Genomic DNA, 26,953 nt, shown 5'->3' with positions numbered 1-26,953 from the left:
ATATCCCAACAATATCTGCCTTCGATGTTTTGAGCAATACCTCGAATTCATCAAATTTATTTACTAAACTCCTAGCATTGGTGTACACGCAAGTATACCTGCACCTGTTTCTATTCTTAGCTACCCTAACACAACCCATGTGTTTACTTGTACCGCAATGGCTCCCAGCAGTCTCTGAAATACCATGCATCTTGGTTTTTCAGGCTTCTGCTCATTCTAATAGAAGCAGTGCAAGAATCTCTTTCACCTCTGCCAGTGGCTACTGTCAATCTATTGGTCTTTGTCTCCCCCCAAGCTAGCAGTTTTCCGACCCACCTAACACTGCCTCGATAGCATCAGCAAATATTCTTGCACCCTTTCTATTTAAGTGCATCCCATCCCTGTAGAAGCAATCTCTCCTGTTAACAAGTACAGTCCAGGCTGAAAAAAATTCTACCCCTTGAGCCTTGCACAATCTTTCCAGGGCCGAATTGATCGACAAGGCTCTCATCATATACTCCCTCCTATCGTGTCTGGGCAGAATTGCAGACACTTTCAAATTCAACCCTTATTCTCGGCTTTTGTTCAACAGTAACCTGTACTTGTTAAGTAATTCTGCCGGTCTCCTACTCTTAATATTATTAGTGCCAACGTGTACAACTATATCACCTTTTGTGCCCTTAAAAGATGATATTCGCTCTACAACGTCATCAACCTTTGCCCCTGGCAGACATATCCTGGTCCTGTTTCACCTATCTTTTTTACAAAGCATGTTCCCCGTTTCCCTGACAATAGAGTCACCAACAACTACTAGTTCCTTCGGGACCAGCGCATTCTGCCTTGGGGGTTGTCACTGTGTCACGCGATGCCCAAGTGCAAGCTCTGGCGTTGATGTGGGCAGCTGAGAGCTTGATGGGCCCCTCAATTTAGTTTCTTCGAGGGCATCCACCCTGTCCTTCAAGCTCTCATATAGGCCCATAAGAACGCCGAGTTGTTGCCTGATATCGATACACTCCTTGCATCGCGCACACACAAAGACATCCCCCTTGGCAGTATCATGTCCCGTACCCGATTGCTCTGCAAACATCAAGCAAACAGTGCATTTTATAAGGCTGTGAGTCAGAGGACAACTGCCCCCCTCAGTTCTGCTCTGAGCCACAGCACTTCCATTAGCTTGAGCCTTTTGCTTTGCTGCTCTGGTCTGAGTCATGATTCTATTAATTTATTAATTAATTATGTTATGTTATTAATTATATTACGTTTGTAATCTAAGTCGTTATATGTATTCATTTAAACGCACTGCTACTCCTTCCCACCTGGCTACGGAGGCGCCGTAAATTACACAAAATTCCAAAACTAATAGAAGGATAGCAGAAATTGGAGATGTTGTAGGCCTGTGAAAGAATGTTATTTGGTTTTTAGGAGTATTAGCAACTAAGGCCATATTGCTCCGGGATATGCGGTGATCATTCCCTGACCTTTCCGCATCCTCCGTATTTGGTGGTCACAGACTCGAACCCCGGTCTAAACAAGAAGCGTGTGCTACGCACTGCTGCTCCTTCCCACCTGGCTACGGAGGTGCCGTGAAAGAATGTGAATATCCTATATGATATAATGAATTAAGCAAAATTATAGGCTGAATTGCATAGCCAATTAGAGAGAGAGAAGGGAACTGTAAAGCAAAAATGATTAAATTAATATAAGGAGTAAATAGCCCATCCAAGAAAGGGGGGGTAGAGAAATTATGAAATTAAAATCCCTAAGCTAAAAGTAAATATTGATACATAATCAGGTATTTTATCAGGGGACTACACCTGGCCATGTATAAAAGACTGTTTCTATACTTGTCTATACCTGTGGAAGAAGAGTAAATTTAAGATTAAAACTGAGTGAGATCATATAGGGGTAAAGTAGTGTAACTTTCACAAAGTAGGGACTACCTTGTCCATATATTCTGGAAGTAAAAACCAGGATAAGAGGCTGTTTTTGCTGCCAAGATATATATTGGAGCGTGTATGAGCGAAAATAGCAATTATTGACAGGTCGCATAAGGATTCAGTAATTTTGCCAAAAGAATTTAAGTTTTCATATACGAAGTACTGCATTTGATTTCATGAATATTGAAATATCTTTGTTCCTTTCGTAAATATGCTTGTTGAGATAGAACGTCATTGTTTATTACACAGTTGGCTACAAGTACTGTATACAATTGCAAACTTACAATACCGGTTATGAAGTGTCGTGTGTTTTCAACAGTTCGTAACATTTGTGGAGCATACATCTTTTACGTGGACTAACCCCAAAATGCAGGTACCCGACGACTCCCATTTAAAAATATTTTGTTTTATACCTATCATGATTCTTTTTATTTTAGTAAATTGTTTGTCGATGAAATGAAATCACTACGAAGGTCTCCTTTAAGATTTCTTGTGACACCTGATTCCTAAAACAATTGTTCCATCTTTAGAAAAAGGAAAGCGGCTCTTTTTTTTTTTTAAGCTTTTAGCTAGCTGATAACGACTCGTTGCCTTGGAAACAAGGGGGAATTCATTTCGGATCACCTTCGAATTTATTGTTAGTTCCGAAAGGACTCCAGACACGTTTCCATTCGTTGACGTTGCTCTATAATTATCGTGTAGTACCATCTTAGTTCATGACTTAGAATAAGGTAGCTCGAAAGACTTGATGAAGACGTGAAAAGGTACGACAGCACTATTGTTATGTCAACGGCAGATGCTAAGATTCGCGAGCGGATATTAAATTCGAAAGGCCTTACATTATGCATTGCTTATCGCGGAAAGGGATTTCGTATTTCCTGCGAGGGAAGAATAAAACAGAATTCGACCTCCTTCCTCAGAGATGAACTAGCTTTCTCAAAGTTCTGTATGTAATGAAGGTCCTGTATAAAGAAAGTCTTTGTATCAGTATGTGGAGACTGCTTTATTTTCATCTAATATCCATTTAATTCCTATCTTGTGTATATGGAGATAGGCCGCCCACTAACAGGAATTCCATCTCCAAGTGTTCCGTGTATACTTGATAACAAAAGGTGAGAGTTATATCAGACATTCAATTTGAAAGATGTTATTGAATACCTTTTGAAGAAGGGAAGTCTAAATACCTTAGGAACGCCAACAAAACTGATTTCTGCTGGTCATATATGAGAAATAAGTCAGTAACGGTTTAGAAAATAGGAGACTATTGCTACAAAAATCTCCCGATCATCTTTAGAATCACGTTCTATCAACGACTCTAACGCCTATTCAGGAGTTTTCTTTTTGACAAGTGTCCACATATTTACTCAGAAATGTAGTAGAGCGCTCATTCTCATCACACAAATCAAAGGGACGTTCAGCCCATGTGCACTTTGCAGATACAAGGCACATTTTGGTTCGATCTGGTCTGCCTTTGTGCCGACCAAAAAATCCTTAAATATCGTAATAGTCTTGATTCGCTTGGGAAGTGCTGCCTCCACAATAGCCTCGAAACTCGGATATTTTTGTTTATTTTGGAAACGTCATACATATATGCATGACCTTTTTGATCACAACTGATCGCTTAGCCCATTCTCCCTCTCAACAGTGACAGGAATTGCATATTAGTAGTGATCATTTCCTAACAAAGTAGAGTACCTATAAGCAAACAGAGTAAGAGGAATCGTTGCTATCAATTTGGCATGTGTCCAAAACTAAAGCTACTTAGGCAGTTAAACGGAATGCCAATGGAATATGGCCTCTTATCATATCAATGACAATGTCTCACCGCTTTTCCCAGAGCTGTACCTTGACGTGACTTGTGGTAACACACTGATCCCTCTCTTGCGCATGAAAGAGCAGTTTAAGGTGAACAAGGAAGCGGTCACGAGAGACTTAGATAATGGAAATCGCCTTTAAACTTGCCGTGTCTGATCGATCTTTGATAGCGTGTGGGCTTTGCTTTTTTCTTGTATGTTTTTTCTTTCCTTGTTTTATTGCCAGGGGTTCTTTTTTTATTGCAAACTTATCGGATGATCCTTGCTGTGAACATGCGATAAAAGAAATTAACTAATGTCTCTCCAAAATAAAAAGTATTAGAAAAGTGAAAGTTTAATGAAGTCTCTCTATTTAATTTACGCTGAAAAAAATGTTTTCAAGACATGTAGATATAAAACATTTTGAAATCCAGCACAAAAAATTTGCATGAAGATGGCTTGAGAACTGTAAACCCACTTTAAATAAGTTAGGGTTCTCCGTTACTTGTAGGAAGAGGAAGAAGAGCCCTGCATTGGCATCAATGTATTTGAGTGCTAAATTCTGTGCTCACTACGGAACCAAACGTTCATAACTTGAGACTTTTGCCATGAATTTAATTATTTGGTTTCATAGTATTTGTGATATTGTTATGGTTAGTTTTCCGCTTCCATTTATAATGATATTTCACGCAGTTTGGTCTTGGTGCCATCAAAAGTGTATCGCCAAGTTTATGTTGATTAGTATTTAAATTATTTTAGGTAGGTGCCTCCTACGACGCCCTTGTTCTTAATCCCCCCTTCTTTTGTTGCTGTATTTTTATTCGCTTCTTACTTGACTTGCAAATGTGCTCCTGTATTTTAATTTACGTATTTCATTTGTGTTTTATATATAGATAGATAATTTCAACTACGCTACCAATGTTCGACCATGAGCAGTACATAAATAAAAAAAAACATTCATCGCATCGCATTATGATGATTTTCTCTCTGCTGTAACATATATCAGTCGCATGCAGTTAGTTTTTCAAGGCTGGTTGGAATGGGCATTACTTCTGCGCTTAATAGTGGAATGGATTTGTCGTTGTAGGTGATTTAAAAACGCCATTAATTAAGAATGGCGTTTTTATTCCGTCCGAAAAGGAATGATCATAATTAGTATCAGTTACATTAGAGAAATAAAACTTCTCATCTTCCTTGGGATCCAGTTGTATCTCCATGGATGACTAGATCATCCCCCCCGCGTGTATCTTCGCAAAATATGTGGCCTTTCTAATGAATTGCCATTTTTTCGCTGTAGCATCTCGCTTACTTTTTCGCAACTACATTCTCCCATAGCGAAAATTGTTTAATAACGTAGATGAGGTCATTAAGTATACCGCTTCTTTGATACACAATTATCTTTTTTTGCTGCCTATTTTTGTCAGGTCATGATTAGCAATGATTATTAAGTCTGCTTCGCTGCCTCTTTAAGGATTTTGGCGAGACAGGCAAAATTCTAACGTTACCTCGAGCGGCTGTGTACTCTTTGTTTGAAGTAATGAAGTAGGAATTGCACCTTAATTACAAGCGGCACCGAGAGAAGTGCATATTTCTTTACCCGAGCCTTTAAGCTTCCAGGTTGTTTAACTTATTTACTTATTAATAAAAGACATTTGTTGACCGAAAATATGTCAAAAGAACAGAAAATGTGAGAATGTAATATAACATTCAGCTTGAAAATAAGCTTATTATGAAATACAGAACGTTCTGATTTTTTGGAACGTGTTAAAAGTTATATAAATGCCATATGAAAGAATTATAGCTCCGTCGTTACTAGGCTGACTGCTGGAAATAGAAAGTTTCGCTCCTAGAGGGTGATTATTTTAAGTGCATAGGATTATCAAATACGAGTGTGATTTAAAATGCAAATATTTTTATACAAATTGGTTATTATATCTAATATGTCGTCATTAATTTGTAGATACAGCAACTTTTTAAAATATTTGCATGATCTGGAATCACCTTGCATATGATTGTTATTCACCTACCCTCCAACGGTTCTTTTATAGAGACAAAGATATGACTGCGTGATGTAATAATGGCCAGCTGGATAGTTTGCTATTTTTGATATGCAATCAAGATTCAACATAATGTGATGTGATGTGAAACGAGATCGCCTAAAGCACATTAGGTGATCGCCTTCTTCAATTAACACTTTTTGGATTCATTACAATTTGGATTGATTCTTTACATTTCATTACACTGTTTGAATTCATTTTTCCTAAAATATATCGATCCTCATGTTGAAATAAAATTATTTCGTGTTTGTTTTACGATGCATTATTGTTTTTAAAATCTTGTGTTCTTAATTGTTGTTTCCTTCTTGATGCGATCAAACGTTCGATGTTTCTTACAGTGTCTTGTGGGGAATAAGTACCGACCATATCCTCTTCCTGTTGCCATTGATGCTACCGAGTATTCTCCTATTTATAATGCTGCCACAGAAGCTGGATTGGATGTATCTGTTTTGGACCAACGCTATCACCTGAACACTAATCTTACCCCTCCTGCTTATGTATTAGAAGACAGAGACTTTGAATCCAGGTATGAAATTATTTCTCACCGACTTCTCTGTTTAGCATGTTCTGTTTCCTTTGTTTTAGCCGTTTTACTTTCGTTAATCTGCATCACTGAGTTCGCAATATCAGGCCGAACAATTTTTTTCTGAACAATTTTGTCATAGAAATGATTGAACTGAAATCTAAATAGAGATAATAAATCCTAAATGCGTCTGTTAAGATATTTTTCACATGAGAAGTAAATCCTTTTTAATTTTGAATCTGTAAATTTTACGACGTCATAAACGACGGATGTATAAGTTTATTAACATTCCTGGAACGTTGGGGGATATCAAATGCCAAAATGACAGTTTATTCTTGTCAAATCAAGTTCATCTATTATTGACGACTTTTCTCGACTAAAACCAATACAGCACTAAAGAAATGCTATGCAGAGTTGCTACTCTTTTTTACACATTAGTTTAATCGCCATAGTTATGATATTGTACTCCTACGACTCTATAAAAATGTTACCTAACTTTATCGACAATTGAATAAACATGTAGTACATAGGTAGAATCAGTTCTCTTGTTATCTCGCGACTCAACACTCCCGAAACGTTATGTTTAAACATTATCCTGTGCATTACATGCCAGGAAAGATTTTTTGCATTCAGCGGAATTTACTGAGAGTAGAGATAGCCCATAATTTTGGCTATCTGTACTCTCCCTCAGAAAAATTAAATGTTACTTTTTATAAGGAAACTTACTAATCTCGATTGACCCGAAATATGATGACTTGCGACCTCTATTAAGAATAATTGTAAACAATTTGCTTATATAAACCATCATACTTTGCAATATTAACAGTCCATCAATAACATGCCCTCCCTTCTTCGTCTTCCTCTTTCGGCCCTTACTTAATCCACAAAGCGGAAAACTTGTTTTTATAGCTATGCACTCTGGTCGGTGTTTATGACAACAATTATAGTTGATCTTGTGCATAAATTTTTTTCTTTCTTCTGGTTTAACTCTAAAATCAATACGCTAGTTCAGTTGTACCGTCATCAAAACAAACATATGCTGATAACGAAGGAAAAGGCACTTTATAATGGCTTTATAAAACAACAACAAAAAAAGTGTCTGTCTGACAGACACTTTTTTTTGTTGTTGTTTTGCAAAAACAGACATTTTGTCTGAACATCGGCTTTATTAATTATATTCCATTTATATATGATTTTGAAGTTTCTATATATATTTCAAAGAATGCATTTTCTTAATCTAAATTCCCAACGGAGTTTTTGCCTTCCTGTTTGGTTAACAGCAACCAGGTATGTTAAAATAGACCATTGTCTTAGTGTTCCTAGATAAGCCTGTCTACGCAGCTGAAACTGTCTAAAATGTCGGCCAAATTAGACCTACTCATACAAGAACGGGAAAACAAAATTCCACAACGCCCCCGTTCTTTTACTGAGGTTTTGTGGAATGGCGTTTCCTCGCCCAAAGAAGAGGCCCCTGTGCAAAAAAACCCCACTAAGAAATCTGACAAAAGAACAGCTAAACCACACGTTATCCTGGCATATCTCTCATTTAGCTGAGCTTTTTGTCAAGCTTGCTGTAACTATCCCCCTTCCGGCCTCTAACGAAACCTTCAGTACCATTTGAAGCACGCCGTAGCACACGCTTCTTGAATAGACCGGGGTTCGAGCCCGTGACCATCAAATTCGGAGGATGCAGAAAGGTCAGGGAATGACCACCGCATATCCCCGGAGAAATATGGCCTTAGTTGCTAATGCTCCTAAAAACCAAACTACAAACAAACAACATTGAAGCACACATTCCTTTTTAGGATTATTTATTAAGATTATTTTGTTGTTGTTTATATGAGAGTGGTTCAATACTGAAACAGTTTGTAAAGTGCTCCGATACAAGAGAAATAGTCCACATGAAAATACTTTTTTTTTTTCTTTTTTTTCGACTAGTTTTCAGTTGTTAAATCGCCAGAATGTTAAAAGTACAGTATAGACGTACAGGTTAGTGAAAATGCATCATTTTAGTACTCAGAAAACTACTAAAGTTGCTCACAGTTAGCATCATTTAAGTATACCTCATATTGTGAATACATTCACAACGAATTGTCATAGTATTGAACTACCTCGAATAAGTAACGCTTCACCAATGGAGAAGACTATTGTTACATATTCTCGGCGGATACCACCTCCCAGATGACACCGTTTCGAAGCCTATTGGCTTCTCATCTTCTATGCAACCTGACGCTTTACTCCCAAAAATACTTCTAAGTACAGTTAACATCCGTCTCTTTGGAACTAATAATAATTTCGCAGGGAAATAACCTCCAGTTTAACATACGTTATTGGCTATTTTGATGGAATAAATCAGTAATATGGTTTTAGATTTCTTTTCCTGATAGCTTGTTACGCAGTTTTAAAGTCGGTTTTTTATGTCTTACTCTAATCAGATTATTGTGAATGACACAGATATTTTTACTACAGGAAGACTGAGGAGGCTGTAGAAGAACAAGAGAAAATTCTCAAAATTCTGCAGTATGGAGCTCGAATTGCCTCTCGGGAAGGATTGCTAAGCGAAGACAGCCACGAAACAGGACGGTATTTCATAGCAGGTAAACATGATCCTCTTAGTTTAATGCCATTTTGCTAGTTTCTTACTGCTTAGCTGAATATAAACTCTAGAGAAGGGGAATTTCAAAAATGCTTTAAAATATATATTTAAACAACTTTGAGCCACAGATGGCTCATGCAGTTGCACAAATTCGTTTTATTAATCTATTTATTACACATCCATTTGTTTTATTTTTTAAAGCTCGCTCAAATTAAATGTTCAAAAATGTCTCCTCTTTAAGCTAGTTTAATCAGCCGTTTAAATATCACTGGTAACACACGCCAAGAACTCTCTTCCCGCCTACCAGAGTTTTAAGTGGATTTTAGTCGCATCACCCATTGCATCATATTTTATATTATCTGCACAAGTGTGTATTTATGGGCCGATTTACATGTTGTGCGGACTGAAAAACCCGGAATAAACCACGAAGTAAAACTCTCTCTCTCTCTCTCTCTCTCTCTCTCTCTCTCTCTCTCTCTCTCTCTCTCTCTCTCTCTCCCCCCCGTCGCCTAACTATAGACAATTATAGTCCTGGTTGAGGAAGCTCCGTTCTTTTATATCTTCTTTCTCACATACAGTAATTCAAACACTTAATAAGCGTTGACTTTTTTCTTAAATTGTATTGTTATTTTTACTTTGCGTTTGGAAATGCAGTTTGAAAGTAATCAATTGACTTTCGTAAGCCAGTAAAGTACATTGTGATTAGATCAAATTCCTCACGATTGTCTTTATGACGAGTATAAATACAAAGCAACTTACTTTAAGATAGAATGTTGGAATGACAACAGGTTAAGTCGAGTCTTAGTTTTATTACGAAAATAATAATTTACGTTGTTGCTGTATGATTTTAGGCTCATTAGCGCCATATATATCATCTCTTAAACCGCGTATGTTCTGTGGTCGATTTGATGTTTATTGGACAAAAAAGCCGAGTTTCTGGGAGGAAAAACGCTCGCCTGAAACCAACTCAGCTACGTTGTGCAAAAAGGCCCATAAAAATTCCTTGCGTCATTGATGAGATCCGAACCTGGGCTTTTCCACGTAAGGAGTACGGTGCTGCACGTGAGGGCAGAACTTCTGGACTGCTGATTCCTATAATACTAGGATTAAAATTATTTTATATTCATATTATGAAATTCTTGAATAACATGAATTAATCTGCAACTTTCTTTCTACATAAATCTTTGTTTTCTTAAACTCAAACTAACTATACATCAGTTTAATTCATCGTGATACCAACATGTGTTCTGAATTAATTTTCTAAGTCTTTATCGTCATCATAAAGACAGAACGAAAGAAATTTCGATGTTTTGCAGTAATTATGCAAATCAAATAACTCTCAATTCTTTTAAATATTAAATTTCACGCTCATCGAACATAACTTTCATCTCGATTCGCTCTTCTGACAAATTAAATCCTTTCTAAGAGTAATGAATACCAAATTGGCTGTCTTCATGTACTAAAATTTTATTAAACTTGTAGCATAACGGAACATTTTTCCGAAGTAGCAAACGCTGAAACTTTACTCTTCATCGCCATTCTTTTAAATGATATTTTCATGAAATTAAATGTTTTTTTAACGTCTGCTAGTTTCTAACCATTTCTTCAAGCAATATCAGTATGTGGGGGTGGGTTTAGTTATCTTTATTATTCTGAAAATCCTATTCCTCAAAGAGGCCTACAATTATATTATATTATGTTATATTTTTTTTATATCCCCTTATTTTAACCCCTCCCACTTTAACACCTGACTTGATTGATTTCAGAAAATTCCCAGACTCACGGGGACCCCTAATATATTAAGGTATTCTTCCACTGGACTGGCTGAGTTTAGAAATGACAGACACACACACAAGAATGTAGAATATACAATTTGTTTTTTATTGTCATATTATATATAAGAAAATTACAATAACCTTTAACAGAATACAGTATTTAGTTTGACACTTGTTATTTTACTAATTTTTAAATGTGTATATATCTTGTAATTTACAGTCAACCTTGTTATCAAAAGAACTACTAAATCCTAATACTTATATACATCTACATATATATATATATATATATCACTGTGTCTCTTCATGTTGCTCTACAAAGATTTCAGTAGGTCCGGGCATTTATTACCCCTCACAACGCACAATCTGTCTCTTTGCTCCTTAACAGTCCATGTAAGTCAATAAACCACCATCAGCCAATGAACAGACAAAATATAATTTCATAAGTGCTCGTTTCCCAACTTATTAGGAAATACATATATATTCATTCCAGAATCCTTACTTGCAAACATGTCAACAGTCAACAATATCCAACCAATTTACTTAGTTACCTTTCCGTTCAATTAATCCACTATTTCACAATTAGGGCTAGATGCTCATTTAATTGTTTGCCTGTTTAATCATTTTCTACCCCAAATAAGTCATACTCACAGCAATTTAACATTCACAATAATTCAAGGACAAAATTTTTACTTCCTACTACAGATTAACTTACTCTTAAATTGCATTACTCTGATCTCTATACTAAATTAAATTATCACTCCTTAAGTATTACACTCGTTCAAATATATATGTATATATATTTAGTACTTTGACATTCTCTCTTAAAACTTATAGCGTCCTCCTAGAGTCCTTTTCATTATTAAATTAGTTCCCCTTTTTTTCAAATTATATTCTCAGTACTTATTCTAACACTTACGCAATGGTCTGGTATTCCTCCCTGCTCGGTCTCTCTTCCTATCTGCTCGGGTTGAGGACTGGAAAGCGAAAGGTTGCTCATCCGGGGAACACAGTAACCTATCCTGGGTTTCTCTACCGGGTACTGCACGGCTGAAGATAATACCGGATCTTATCTCCTTTCTTCCTCCATCTGCGTTGCGTCCGAGGACTGGGATACCTTCCGGGTCGACTAGTCACTCAACTGCTCAATCGAGAAATTTGCCTCTAGGGCGTTTCACCATTCTTCCTCCATTGACTGCATTAACTTCTTCAAGGGAACGATACTTCCGACTCTAGACTTTCACAAAATAAATTCTTATAATCAATTCTCCCACTACAGCTTCCATCTCCCCAGGACTGCTTCCACCACAAAAACTCCTCTCCGAATGAACCCAGTATCAATTTTCCAGCCCTTCTCTCCTTTCTCTCAAATTTCCCACCGCTTTCTTACTGGCCAATCGTTGACTTCCACATCCTTTCATCCGTGATCCTATTCGTCTCCCTTCATTTCCGTGGGCGTGCTTTCTTTTTCCTAGTGTGATCGAACTTCCGATAGACTGGAAATTACTGGATATTTCTAGAATTTAAACGTAAGTTCCGGTCAGCTAAGAGTTTCAGGCTTTCTTTGTGACCTCACCCCCATATCCATTTCTAGTCGCCCACACCTGCTAGAGGTCGAACCGTGAAATCTATAATAGGGCCACTTCCGCACTCAGTGCCCTTTCTATAGAGTATGTGCTCCTGTCTTAAGAGGGATTTGTTTCGGTCCATTATGATTGCTTTTACTGACTCGCTTAAGGAATTTTTCCATACAACCGAGATTTAACTAACTGGGTGTGTCTGGAATAACCTTCGAATTTCAGTGTTTCTTAACAAATGATACTTGTCTGAAACTAACTATATACGCCACAATTAATTCTTCCAATATTTAACAAACTTTATTAAATTATTGTAAGGCTGGGTCCTTACATTGCATCTCTCTCCCCCTAAAATTTATATCCCATATATATAAATTTTATACAGGTCCTCAGGCGGATGTGCCTTCTTCCAGGGCCTACTTATTAACTACAATCTATCCCTCCTTCTAAATTTTCTATATACAATTATATACATGACATTACTTAAATTTTTTTTTTTTCTAAAACTATTCCCATCCCATGTTTTCATTAAATACTGCTCCTAAATACATTTGTTGTAGTCTGTTTGTCTCTTTCAACTTGAGGGCCCTTTCCCCATAGGAAGTTTCAGTTCTGTGGTTCCATGGCCATTCGATTCTCTTCGACTCTGTTGATTCATTTACCCAGTTGTCATTCTTTTCACCTCCACTTTCTTCCACTTTATTTAACAGTTCGCTATCTTCATGTTTCTCTTTATCTTTCTCCTTTACTTCTAATGTTCCCACGTGTAGTGTTTTGGTCCTATTCCGCCGTCTGGGTCCCTTCTTTCGCCCTTTCACATCAATTTTTTCAGTCTCTTTCCACTTCTTTTCTTTCCTTTCAATTACCGAGCTTGATCTCTTGTCGTTTCTCTCACTTACCGGACTTCCATAATTCATCTCTCTCATTTCTGGCCTATCCTTGCACTCTATTGGACCAAATATGAGGTTTCTTGAGCGCCAAGGATAAAATCGACCTCTCTTGATCTTCCATGACTTTCTGGGATCAGTATTCCCATACTTGACTCCCTGATCCACCATCTGAGTCCGGCAGAATCTGGCTATATGCCCATATCTGCTGCACCTATAACACTTCACCTGACCTTGATGATTCCATTTATGTCCTCGATTGGCCAAAACTATTGGTTCTTTATTCATAAACTTACTTCTATGTGTGAGGGGCATCGTCCTTGTGCTGCCTGATTTATTCCTCCCTTTTTCACAGGAATTATTTTTCCAGTGTCTAAGATGCAGAGCATTCATACTTATATGCTGCCCTTGATTTGTGCCCCTGTCTTGGCAGTGTTCATTTCTGTCCCCGTGATATCTATCCCTATACCAGCAGTCTTTGGCCCAGTGATTGCTTCGCCCGCATATATAGCATTTCTTTCCATATCTTTCTCGCCTAACTTCTTTGACTTCCCCTTTCCACCCCTCTGTGTCGTTGTACTTACCTCTTGTGCTCTGCCCCGTTTGCGGTCTTTCACCCCCCTGCCTATTATTTTCATCTAGTGCATTATTTTTCGTGTTTAATTGCTCTAATAATTTATTTAATTTTATTTCCATTCCCGCTATCTGTTTCTCTAGCCCTTCTAGCTTAATTTCGCCTTCCCTTTCTTTATTACCTTTCGGTTTTGTCCCTTCTCCAGTTGATACTATATTTATGTCCCCTCTTGTTGCCCCCCGACCTTGGAGATCTAGCTTTTCCTCATCAGTGGCTAGTTTCATGGCCTCAGCTAATGAATTGGGTTTTCTCCTAAGGATTTCTCGCTTATATTTATCTCTGACCCCCATCAAAAACTGTCCCATCAGGATTTTGTCAAAGGCACTTTTTTCTTTTTCTGATACTTCAGTATTTAATTTTACTGTTAAAAATCTTTTGTAATAGTCCTCTATGCTTTCGCGATTATTTTGACTGTAATTATTTAATATCCCGATCCCTTCCAGAAACGTGATCTTTGGGGAAAATAACTTCTTTAATATCTTTTCAAAATTATCTAATGTTTCTATTTCCATCCCTTGGGTTTCCTCTAAATACCTAGTCTGGGCCCTGCCTTCCAGTTTGAATTCCGCCATCATGACTATTTCTAGTTCCGTTAATTCTTCCTTTTCCTTAATCATTTTCAGTTTTCTCAGAAAATGTTCCACATTTTCTGATGGTTCCCCTTTAAATACTTTTAAAAATTTGCTTAACTTAATTGGGCCCCTATTATCATTCCCTATACTAACAATTGTTTCTCCTGATGTCTCCTGCCCGTTGATATTTTCCTCCCTTTCTCTATCCCTACTGCTGTTCGCTCTCCTTGTAGCCATGACTTATCTTTCGAGGTTGGGGTTTAATCTAATTAACTCGTTATTTGTTGTCAATACCTTTCTTATTCTATAACTTAATTCACCTAATTCTAAACACAAGGAAATTCTATTTCAGTACCCACTTTAACTACTTACTTTTTCACTTTTCACTTTCTGGCTCGCCAGCTGAATTTTTTCTATCAGTTTCAGCAACTGGATTACATATATATATACATGTATATATATTTTCCTGTCGTTCTGAACTCAGCCTTCTGTTGTGCAGAATTATCCTGGCTTACGCTCGCCAATTGTGGGGGTGGGTAAAAAGCTATTTTATTTATTTTTTTGAAAATCCTAGGCTGAAAGGGGCCTACAATTATATTATATTATGTTATATTTTTTTTATATCCCCTTATTTTAACCCCTCCCACTTTAACACCTGACTTGATTGATTTCAGAAAATTCCCAGACTCACGGGGACCCCTAATATATTAAGGTATTCTTCCACTGGACTGGCTGAGTTTAGAAATGACAGACACACACACAAGAATGTAGAATATACAATTTGTTTTTTATTGTCATATTATATATAAGAAAATTACAATAACCTTTAACAGAATACAGTATTTAGTTTGACACTTGTTATTTTACTAATTTTTAAATGTGTATATATCTTGTAATTTACAGTCAACCTTGTTATCAAAAGAACTACTAAATCCTAATACTTATATACATCTACATATATATATATATATATCACTGTGTCTCTTCATGTTGCTCTACAAAGATTTCAGTAGGTCCGGGCATTTATTACCCCTCACAACGCACAATCTGTCTCTTTGCTCCTTAACAGTCCATGTAAGTCAATAAACCACCATCAGCCAATGAACAGACAAAATATAATTTCATAAGTGCTCGTTTCCCAACTTATTAGGAAATACATATATATTCATTCCAGAATCCTTACTTGCAAACATGTCAACAGTCAACAATATCCAACCAATTTACTTAGTTACCTTTCCGTTCAATTAATCCACTATTTCACAATTAGGGCTAGATGCTCATTTAATTGTTTACCTGTTTAATCATTTTCTACCCCAAATAAGTCATACTCACAGCAATTTAACATTCACAATAATTCAAGGACAAAATTTTTACTTCCTACTACAGATTAACTTACTCTTAAATTGCATTACTCTGATCTCTATACTAAATTAAATTATCACTCCTTAAGTATTACACTCGTTCAAATATATATGTATATATATTTAGTACTTTGACATTCTCTCTTAAAACTTATAGCGTCCTCCTAGAGTCCTTTTCATTATTAAATTAGTTCCCCTTTTTTTTCAAATTATATTCTCAGTACTTATTCTAACACTTACGCAATGGTCTGGTATTCCTCCCTGCTCGGTCTCTCTTCCTATCTGCTCGGGTTGAGGACTGGAAAGCGAAAGGTTGCTCATCCGGGGAACACAGTAACCTATCCTGGGTTTCTCTACCGGGTACTGCACGGCTGAAGATAATACCGGATCTTATCTCCTTTCTTCCTCCATCTGCGTTGCGTCCGAGGACTGGGATACCTTCCGGGTCGACTAGTCACTCAACTGCTCAATCGAGAAATTTGCCTCTAGGGCGTTTCACCATTCTTCCTCCATTGACTGCATTAACTTCTTCAAGGGAACGATACTTCCGACTCTAGACTTTCACAAAATAAATTCTTATAATCAATTCTCCCACTACAGCTTCCATCTCCCCAGGACTGCTTCCACCACAAAAACTCCTCTCCGAATGAACCCAGTATCAATTTTCCAGCCCTTCTCTCCTTTCTCTCAAATTTCCCACCGCTTTCTTACTGGCCAATCGTTGACTTCCACATCCTTTCATCCGTGATCCTATTCGTCTCCCTTCATTTCCGTGGGCGTGCTTTCTTTTTCCTAGTGTGATCGAACTTCCGATAGACTGGAAATTACTGGATATTTCTAGAATTTAAACGTAAGTTCCGGTCAGCTAAGAGTTTCAGGCTTTCTTTGTGACCTCACCCCCATATCCATTTCTAGTCGCCCACACCTGCTAGAGGTCGAACCGTGAAATCTATAATAGGGCCACTTCCGCACTCAGTGCCCTTTCTATAGAGTATGTGCTCCTGTCTTAAGAGGGATTTGTTTCGGTCCATTATGATTGCTTTTACTGACTCGCTTAAGGAATTTTTCCATACAACCGAGATTTAACTAACTGGGTGTGTCTGGAATAACCTTCGAATTTCAGTGTTTCTTAACAAATGATACTTGTCTGAAACTAACTATATACGCCACAATTAATTCTTCCAATATTTAACAAACTTTATTAAATTATTGTAAGGCTGGGTCCTTACAAGTACAGTACTCAGTTTTCAGCCGACATATGTCAAGAGAATATTCCGAATTCTCAATAAATTTCAACAAAATTACCTCTACTCAACTCCCTATGGACTTTCTATTAGAATGAGAATAATTTGGTAAACTTGTTTAATTTCGCAAATAATAAAGCCAATTAATTAATCTCGCCAATTTCATCCAAATTATTATATATTATAGCATAACTGCATTACCCATGAAGTAGTTGAGGGATAATCCATGCTGTGTATTAGCCCTTCCCCCCACAAAGGAACTACATCGCTATTACGTTCAATTGAGATTTTTTCATCACTATAAATGCTGGTTATAATGATGTGGATATTTAAACAGTGTTTCAGACAGGTAGCATTGCACTGTCCTCCCATTCACTCTTTGAATTCAGCTCAGTTTAGTTTACTCACAGGTTTTTAAGAACACATAATGGTTTTTTTTTTTTATCTATCACTGCTAGCTTTCCTGGACAGATTATCTTCTTCTTTAACTTTACTAAATGAGAAGATTAAGAATGCTGTCATCGTATTTTGGATTAACTGTCATTATGAAGCTATAATCTTGCACTCAACAAGCGTTAAGTACAATACATTCATCAGCCTCTTCGACATCTAACTTTAATCTCGTCTATTCGAGAATTTCAAAAAAGGTATTCAGAGGATAAATGCGGAAATATTATTCTTGAAACTTCTTATTAGGGTTTTTTTTTGAATTTTTTCCGAGGCAGTTAAGGCTATGAGGTGTCGGGATATTGGCCGAAAACTTCGTGTATTTGATTTCCTTGTTTAGCAGAATGAAAAACTCGGTTTTTCACCTTGCAGAATAGCCCTACAACCCTCGACTAAGATTTCTTAAATCAGCCAGACATGAAAAAAACGTTTTTAAGTTCGCGCACAGTTTGAGAGAGCAACATCACTATGCTATCCGCAAGAGGCATTTGTCAGAAACAAATTAAGAATTGTTCAAATACGTACTGTTGTGAATTCCATTGCGTTCTCAGTGCTACTCACAGTCATACGCACTGTTAACTTTTAATAATTTAATAATTTGCGAATGTGAAACTGTTTTGAAACATAAAAAAAACATAACCTTAACATAAAAACACCGTAGAAACCTTGTGTCTCGTGATTGTCTGCTTAATTTTTTAAAATTAGGAGGAAAATTTGTACATTTTTGACTACTTACAGAAGCAGACGTGTTTCCACTTAATCTGGAATAAATAATAGAACTTTGTCATGTGTTTCAACTCTATCTTCAAAATTTGGCAACTTCTTTTGCGTTACAAGTACACGGATAACTGAGCCCAACTGCTGATGTTATTGGGTTATCGGCGAATAAGACCATATTGCGCCGTCCAACTGCTGATCACATATAACGAATTGCAGGATGGCCCAAAAGGGGCCACCTTGCAATTTTTAGCTTTTAATTCGCTTATCTTTTAATTGGAATTATTTGACAATATGCTTCTCTTTCAGATTCATTCCCGGATTTCCTTTCCTTTTCTTGAAGAAGGTTCTGATGTTTCATTCCCCGCGTCTTAAGGATATGTGACTCAGTTATAAGTAAAAAAAAAATACTTTGCATTAATGAAAACGCCATTGTGAGCAACACGCTTACTAAAATTAAGCAGCTTTGGCATATTATTAACAAAACTAATTTTCCTGGGGTAGCCACTTGGAAAATTTAATAAATGCTGTACAACCTCCTGCTCTTCAATTATACCGAAACAGATTTTTTTTTTTTTCTTGTGCATATTGTTCCATTGAGTGTTCATTAAAATGCACGAGATTTCATTTAAACAGAAGTTTCCTTTTTCTAACTGCAGAGCATGGACCATTTTGTCCCTCATAATATTTGCACAAACACACAGTCCACAAATCTCTCCCCCCCCTCCCAATAAACATTTCATTTCCTAGTAGCAGTGTCCTTCAAATTTATCTTTACTTAAAAAATTACAGTATTATATTTCAGCGTTTCCAGAGTCATTGTATTAAAATATACAATTTCGGGTTAAACTTCATTTTCCACCTGCCAATCTCTGAAGCTTATGTATAATAATGCCACACCTATACCTGTGAATTTATTAAACTCTTTAACTACTCTTTATACAGCTTCTTACCTTAATTATCTTCTGGAAATGTATAAATTTATAACAGGAACAGCAATTGATAACTTTACTGTTCTCTTTTAAAAAGGAAATTCGAGGATTTTTAAAGCGTTTCTGGGTTGTGCGAATACTGCAGAAAAATGAACACTAATTACACAGCAAAACTAATGAAATATTATTTTTATTATTTGATTTGAACATCGGTGTGTTGATGTTATATTTCAGTAACAGAATGACAGGTTTTCCAAGTTATAGCCCTCATTGTTAATTTGCTGCATTAGTTTCTTAGCAAAACGTGGTTTTTTTTTTTTTTTCTCATAATAGTCTCAAAGATATAAGGACATTTTTTACTTATTTTTAAAAAAGATAAGGGGTAAATTCTATTCTTTGTTACTAGGTTATTATACTCTGTTATTATACTGAAAATAAGTATAGGTTGAACAAGTCTGTTTTGGTTTTTCTTTTTCAAGAAATAAGAAAAGAACTCGTCGATCACTAATGACTGTATAACAAAGAAGTGTTTTTATATTGATCTGTAAATCAGTTTTATTTACTGGTGGTGAATATTCAAGCATGTATCGTAAACAGAAAAACTATGTATCAAATTTACACTCAGTGGAAGAAGGCCATCGAAGTACGATGGTAAATGCGTAGGTTAAATAACAGAGGCCTCCGGTACTTTCGTACAGTACTTGCCGAATGTGTTTTGATGTTTGTCTTTAGGACAACCATCTAATCATAAATCACGACTCACTAGGGGGGAACTGCCCTCAGAAGTCTGTCAAGAGCTATAGGATGGAAGCACGCTTCGAAGGCCAAACCTATCAGAAGTTTATGAAATATGAAAAGAAATTTCTTTAGATCTGAAAACTTTGCCGAAGAATTTATCACTAAATGGGTGATATCGGCCAGGAGATTTCGTAGGATCGATATTCAGATGGAACGTTTCAATGTAATAGAAAAGTTAGCTGTTAATGGATTTTGGCTCCCTTCTTAGGAATCGGCCGAATATGAACGATTATCCATGCTGTAGAAAACGATTGGAATAAGTGAGTGAAAATAGATACGTTACCGGAATTAACTCTGGTGAAGAGGTTTTAAAATTTCAAAGATATATTTACTACAGTTGCCTTTTTTATATATAAATCAAAACAATGTAATAATCACTTTAACTGGAATTATTAAGTCATAAGGATAAAATGGTGAATTTACTGTCCGACGAGATAGAGTATTTTGATCTTGCGCTTAAGTACCACCTCCGGCCCGAAATAATACATTTCAAGCAACCAGTTACGGAAAGAAATTGTGGTCAGAATACTTAGAGTGTAAAAATTCACAGGCGTAGTGTGGTATTACTTATGAGCTAGTATATAAGCATCGGAAATCGGCAGTTCGAAAACTTCGTTTTTATTCTTGAAGAAACTGCTTACATTGCTGTGCACAGTTTCATTTCGTATCTGGCTTCTTGAGATTTTTGCCATTGTTAGACTTAATTAACATATTAAATTGTGTTCAAAAAATAGGTCAGTTAACATTTAGCTAGAGATTTTGTAAATTACAGCTTAGTACTCAAAGAGCTTATGTGTCAGTAATTTGTCGCGGATATATCACGTAACTAGTATAGTGCGTAGTAGTGGAATTGTAGCGTTTGAATTGTGGTATTTAAGTAGCTCGAAGATTCTAATCACATAGGTTGGCATATTTTTTTTTTTTATTTTTAGCTAAGAAATAAAATTTCTTAGCTAAAACCAAACTATAACTAATTTAAAACTCTACGAATGTCAAGGTATAGCCTGATACCGTAATACCAATCATTGCATTTAAATATCTATCAATTTAGTGTAGTGATCTCGAATTAAATTGAATTTAAACGGAAATTATACCTCAGACTAGAGCGGCAAAGCGGGTTTAAAGTGGCAGGAGTACTGTGGTTCGGATGAGAACTGAAGGGGACGATTCTCCAACGAATCACGCCCTTATGAAACGTGTGTTACCCAGGGTGGGGTTTTTCGTCAGTCACGGGGCCAGTTGCTACCCGGGTTTTCGTCACGTCACCCGTGTTACTTGGATCTTTGATGCAGCACTTGCGTTACGCCTCCACGCTCCAGAGGAGTGAGGTGCTCCCAATATTTTGCACCTTCAGTGTAGGTCCGGCGTAATGTGTTCGCCTAGTGATCATGATTAGGATACAAGATTTGGTCCTGATCATAGAAAGGGGAGAACAGAAACTCGCTCTTTTCAACGTCGCAGTTTGGATTTGTGTTTCGCGTTGTGTGATATTAGGCAACTTAATAACTCAGGTTCTCCTGAGTTATAACCCTTTTTCAAGGGTTATAACAATAACTCTTTTTCTATTTCTTCTTATGTCTAAGTCTGATGATTACTAGTGTGGATAGGAGCTTAGCAAATGAGGCAAAATTTCAACATAACAAACATTATTGAATATATAAAAAAACACATGTATTCATCACTTAAATTCATTTAAATCTCATAAATAAAACATGACGTTCACAAATATAAGGGAATTAACATCAGCTACTACAATAATTCATTTGGATACTTTGGTACCCCTCTATGCGAGTCATTTACTTATATCATTAACATAGTAATCCCATGATATTGAAATCTCATAAGTAAGTGACTGTCTCCATTGCTTAGATTTCAGCATTTTACTTTAACGTATTCCTTAGTATAACGTTTAAGAAAAATGGGATATTCAGACGTCTACTTCTTACTTATAACCATGTATTAGCCATTTAAAATTCGTACTGTTCTCCAAAATTAGGTTCAGAGACAGAATACATATCATGCTTAATATGGTAAATCTTAGGAAGGAATCATCTTCTCAAAATCATAGTTATTCCATTTTTAAGGTTTGCCTTTCACACTCATCTCACGCATAGTAAAGCTTTTCTGCTTACCCTGTTTGACTTCTTTCTCTGTAGTCAGACTTCTCCTCGGGCGTTTCTTCCCACCAGCTTGCTTCTCTGAACTCCGCACTTCTATACTTCTCCTTCTGGCACTGGCACTATCACTCAGACCCCGTCATTTTTTTTTTTTATTATAAAACAAAATCACTTGTATAAACAACGAATTGTAAGATTCCTTTGGCTTTCTGTGTAAGGAATCACTATTGTATAAAATTTATGTTAATAAAGAATAATATTATTATTACTACTTTCCTCACCGCACTCTCCGGGTTCTTCTAAGGCCCTCTTTTTAAACCAGGAGTAGCTCACTATGTTTAGACAACTACCCCCTCTCATTGGATGTTCCAAGTTGCGGGGTCAGATCCCCAAGTACCTGAATAGCGCGTAATGGATAAGGAATAATCGCCTCACCCGCAGAAATTTACACATCCATCGTTCCATAGGTACGTCACAACTATTTTCCACCTATAGTCGACACTGTAGCTCTGCGCATCACATGCACAATCTTGACCATTTTGGGCAAGCAAGTGTGTTAACTTAACACCGGAGAACACTTACAGAAAGCTCAATGTATTTGCTTGTTCACGTGGGAAATACAGTTTTTTTTCCCCACGCTGCCCCTACTTATGAAACTCTCATATGTCCCATACTTATGAAACTCTCGTATGTTTATATGTGAGCTAGCTTTCTTGACCCCATTCCCGACCTCAACAACGGAAATCTACTGCTATTGTATGAATGCAAACCCAGGGTGTTACAAGTGGGTGGACCTTTTTAAAGTTCTTGATATTTTAACACAGATTTTTTAATAATATTTGCTTGATTCCACTGTTCGTTGATGGGATTAACAGATTATGGATTGAATAGAGGTCTTTGATTAATAATATAAACATCAAAAATAAAGGAAACCAGGCTAACATTGATTTTATCGAATAATAAGGGTTAATTTCGAAAGAAAGTCGAAAGAGAAAGGTGCGATTAATTTATACCACTCGTAACATGTGCTGCTTTTGCGATGTTTACGGAACCCAGAACCAGACATGATAAAGCCAGGGGGAATGTCTTCCTGTGTGTTCGGTGCAAAGAGTATGAGGAAATTAGGCGCAAACTCAGTGTTCTCATTGGTGTTTATGAGAGCTTGAATGCCCTCGAAGAATTAAAATGGTGGGCCAATCAATCTCTCAGCTGCTCAACTGAATGCCGTAACCTTCATTTCTGCATTAGGCAATCTCCGAGGCTGAATGCACTGGTCCCACAGGAGGTAGTTATTGTCCGCGACTCTTTTGTCAAGTAAACGAACGGGAAATAAATTGTGCAAAAAGGAGAGGACCATGGTTTGTCTGCCAGGAACAAAAGCAAACGTTCAGCAGATATCATCTTTTAAGGCACGAAAGGTGTTACACATATTAGCACTAATATGTGTAACACCTTTGATATTGAGAGTAGGAGATCTGAGGACTTACTTAACAAGTACAGGACAGCTTTGGGAAAAAGGCGTGGTTAGGATTAAATTCGAAAGCGTCTGCAATTCTACCCAGAAACAATAGGAAGGAGTACACGTTGAGAGCCTTGTCAGTCAGTTTTGCCCGTTAGAGAGAGTGTGTGTGTGCGTGTGCGCGTGCGTGCGTGCGTGCAAGACTCGTGGGGTGGAATTTCTTTCAGTGTGCATAGTGTTAGGGTCGGGCGTCACATGTGCGCCACATCTGTGCCATATGTACACTGTGAAGAAATACAGAACACTGTAAATGCCAGGAAAGTGTTGTGTGTTGAATGCGTTGTATTAGGTTAGGTTCTGTTGTGTGTCCTGGCATTTGGCTGCAGGGGCCCCTGATGGGACCCCACGTTGCCCGCACACACCACCAGGAGGTAGCCAGGCTGCCCATTATTCTCTGGCAGGTCTCCGTTAGGGTCGCCTGAGCTTCCTGAATGGAGACCAATTTTAAAATAAAATAAAGATAGAGTGCGACAGTAAGCGTGTACGGAAGAAAATGGGAGTGAAAGTAAGGAGATGTAGGTGAAAAGCATCCCCTAAGTTGACAGTGGAGCGTATGCCCCACCAGGAGAAAAGTGGAAGGGAATAACCCCAAAAGTGTAGAAAAGCCACGTAGCGAGAGTGCTGAGTGTGACCTATATTTGGCGGTGGAGTGGTCAAGACCACTGGAGCCTACCCAATCACATGGGTGAGTTAGCAAGTAATCCTACTCTGGATGTTCCAGGGTTAGCAAATCGATGTTGGTAAAACGGTCAAGTAGAGATTTTTTTATTTCCGATTTCTCCACATATACTTCAAAATCTTCAATTTCTCCACATATACAGTAGGGGTTATTGATGATTTCCAAGGTAGTCAGTCAACTTATGATTTATAGAGCCGTCTCCTGGCCTCTACTGTACAATATATGTACAGTAGAGGCCAGGAGAGAACCAAGGCGGTGACTTTGGATAAACAAGTTTGAAGTCCTGGTTGAATTTCTTAGTTATTAGGCCCTTGTCCGTCTCTTCCCATCTTGTCTGCCAGATTTGTAGTAGCTTTAATGCTTTAAATTTGGCTGCTAAGAGAAGGAAACAGAGAGGTTATAAAGTACCTTGGTGGTCTTTGGAGCTATCAGGATTAAGGAGGGAAGTGTTTAGAATGAGGAAGCTTTTTCAGAGGGTTAGGGGTAGAAGTAATAATGAAGCATTAAGGTATAAAGAAATGTATAAAATTAAGAGGAGAGAATATCATAAGGCAATATCTCAACACAAATTTAGTGCATGGAAAGAATTGGTTTGTACTACTGGAAATCGTGAGCCATGGGGATTGTTGTTTAAGTTAACCAGAAACAAGTTTGAATGTTAATAATTTAATTAATATTGTGTATTCAAATGATACTGAGTCTATTGATTAGTACTCTAAAATTGCTACTATTACTAGTACTTTATTTCTGAATGACAATTGTGGGGAAGATAGTGTACAGCAGCAACAAATTAGACAGGGGAATGAACAATATACTGGATCATCTGAGATGGAATTGTTTAATATTGATGAAGTGAAATTTGTATGTTCTAAGGTTGGGGATAATAAAACACCAGTTTTATTATCCCCAACCAGGTTTTAGACTTGTTTTTAGACTTGATTGAAAATATCCCCAACCTGGTTTTAGACTTGATTGAAAATAATTGTATTAAAAAGTTTGTTGAGTTGTGTCCAGAAATAATGGTTAATATGTATAATAAGTGTTTATTGAAAGGAGGTTTTCCAGGATTTTGGAAAATTGCTCTGTTAAAATTATTACAAAAACCTGGCAAATTGTTGAACTGATCCTAGGGGTTATAGACCCATTTCTTTGTTAGCAAATTTGGACAAAATATTGGAAAGGTTGTTGTTGTTAAGGCTAGAGAAATTGTTCAATGAAGAAAATCTTCATTTTAAATATCACCATGGTTTTAAGAGAAATAGCTCAACAGAGGATGCCCTACGCGATTTTTATTAATTTTAGTGTAAATTCTGGTGAGAAATATTCATAGATTTCGAAGGAGCATTTGATACTGTATGGTATCAAAGTGTTCTTTTTTCATTAAGAGAATTAAATTTTCCTGATTTGTTATACCAAAGTATTAAAAGTTATTTAATGGATAGGCAGATTATTATACGATCCCAACATCTAACATTTAATAGAATTATTGATCGCGGTTGTCCACAGGGATCTGTGTTGGGTCCTATTTTATGGAATCTGGTCTTAAACCAGTGGTTAAGGAGAATAATCCCTAATTGTTATAAGGTGGTTTATGCTGATGATTTGGTTTTGTGCGTGACAGGAATATCTAGAGCAGTCTTAGAAAGTAGAATGGAGATTATTGTTCAGGATTTGACTGATTGGGCTACATTAAACAAACTAAACATTTCATCTACTAAACTGTCATGATGTTATTAAAAGGAAAATTAGACTACAACAGACCACCTCGATTATTAGTAAACAAATTCCTCTTGTTTCCCAGGTAAAATATTTAGGGGTTATCTTAGATGATAAGTTATTGTTTTCACAACATTTGAATTATTTAAGTAGGAAAATAAAAAATTACACTGCCTCTATAGTTAGGGTTACCAGTAAAGATTGGGGATTAGGTAAACGCATTTTGTATCTATATCTATGTATCTATTTTTATTCCGATTGTGTCGTATGCTGCATCAATCTGGTACGTTCGTACTGTCAATGTAAAATTTAAACAAAAACTATTTTCAATACAAAGAATAATGTTGTTAACCATTTTGCGTGTTTGTAAGACCGTTTCGACGAATGCTCTACAGGTGATTGCGGGGGTATTGCCTTTGGATTTAGTAGTCGTGTATAGAGCTTTTTTGTTATTTTATATCTAAGGGAAAACAAATTACATTTATGGGGATTACTAATGAAGTTTCTTCTGCAATTAGCAAACAGAAGAAAAATTTTGGTGAAATTAATTAAATTATGGCAGGACCGTTGGGATTCTAGTAGTACTGGTAGGGTAACTTATTTATTTATACCTAGTGTCGAATTTAATTTTAATAACAAATTGCATTGCTAGTTTTATCCAAGTATGGAATACTCATATTTGATTACTGGGCATGGTTCCTTAAAAAGTAAGTTGCATCAATTTGGTTTAGTGGAAGATCCTTACTGTGTTTGTGGAAGGTTGGAAACATGGGATCATATGTTATATGAATGCAATTTTTACGATAAATTTAGATTAGACTTATTTAATTTGGTACCTAATTTTATTAGGGGTTCTGAATTAATTTGACTGTCTAATGAAAGGAATTTTGTAGAATTTCATCGGTTTTGCAGGTTGACATTTAATGAAAGGAGGAGTATACCTGTGGTTACTAATACTGACTAAAAATCTGTACCCTTTTTTTTTCCTTCTCTGGATGGATAGGTATTCTGTCTTGGAGGCGGGGGAGAAAACTTCTTTTTTTTTTTGCAGGCTTTGTGGAATGACCATGAAGCGGGATTGTTGCACTCACTA

At 36.8% G+C, this 26,953-nt stretch overlaps 1 protein-coding gene across 1 annotated transcript in view; it reads left to right on the top strand.

Moving 5' to 3' along the window:
- LOC150081687 (protein qui-1-like) overlaps positions 1-26,953 on the top strand; it is a 706,673-nt gene that overhangs the window by 362,483 nt on the left and 317,237 nt on the right. The window contains exons 5-6 of the mRNA XM_090378807.1: positions 6,105-6,292; positions 8,759-8,886. Of these exons, the coding sequence (XP_090234933.1) occupies positions 6,105-6,292; positions 8,759-8,886 (316 nt within the window). The remainder of the gene's footprint in view (positions 1-6,104; positions 6,293-8,758; positions 8,887-26,953) is intronic.

This window comes from Mastigoproctus giganteus, chromosome 8 (assembly GCF_048544385.1).
Source record: "Mastigoproctus giganteus isolate SK-2022 chromosome 8, ASM4854438v1, whole genome shotgun sequence".
Lineage (NCBI taxonomy): Eukaryota > Metazoa > Arthropoda > Arachnida > Uropygi > Thelyphonidae > Mastigoproctus > Mastigoproctus giganteus.
Note: the sequence above shows the minus strand (reverse complement) of the source record. Positions and strands in the feature narration are given on the sequence as shown.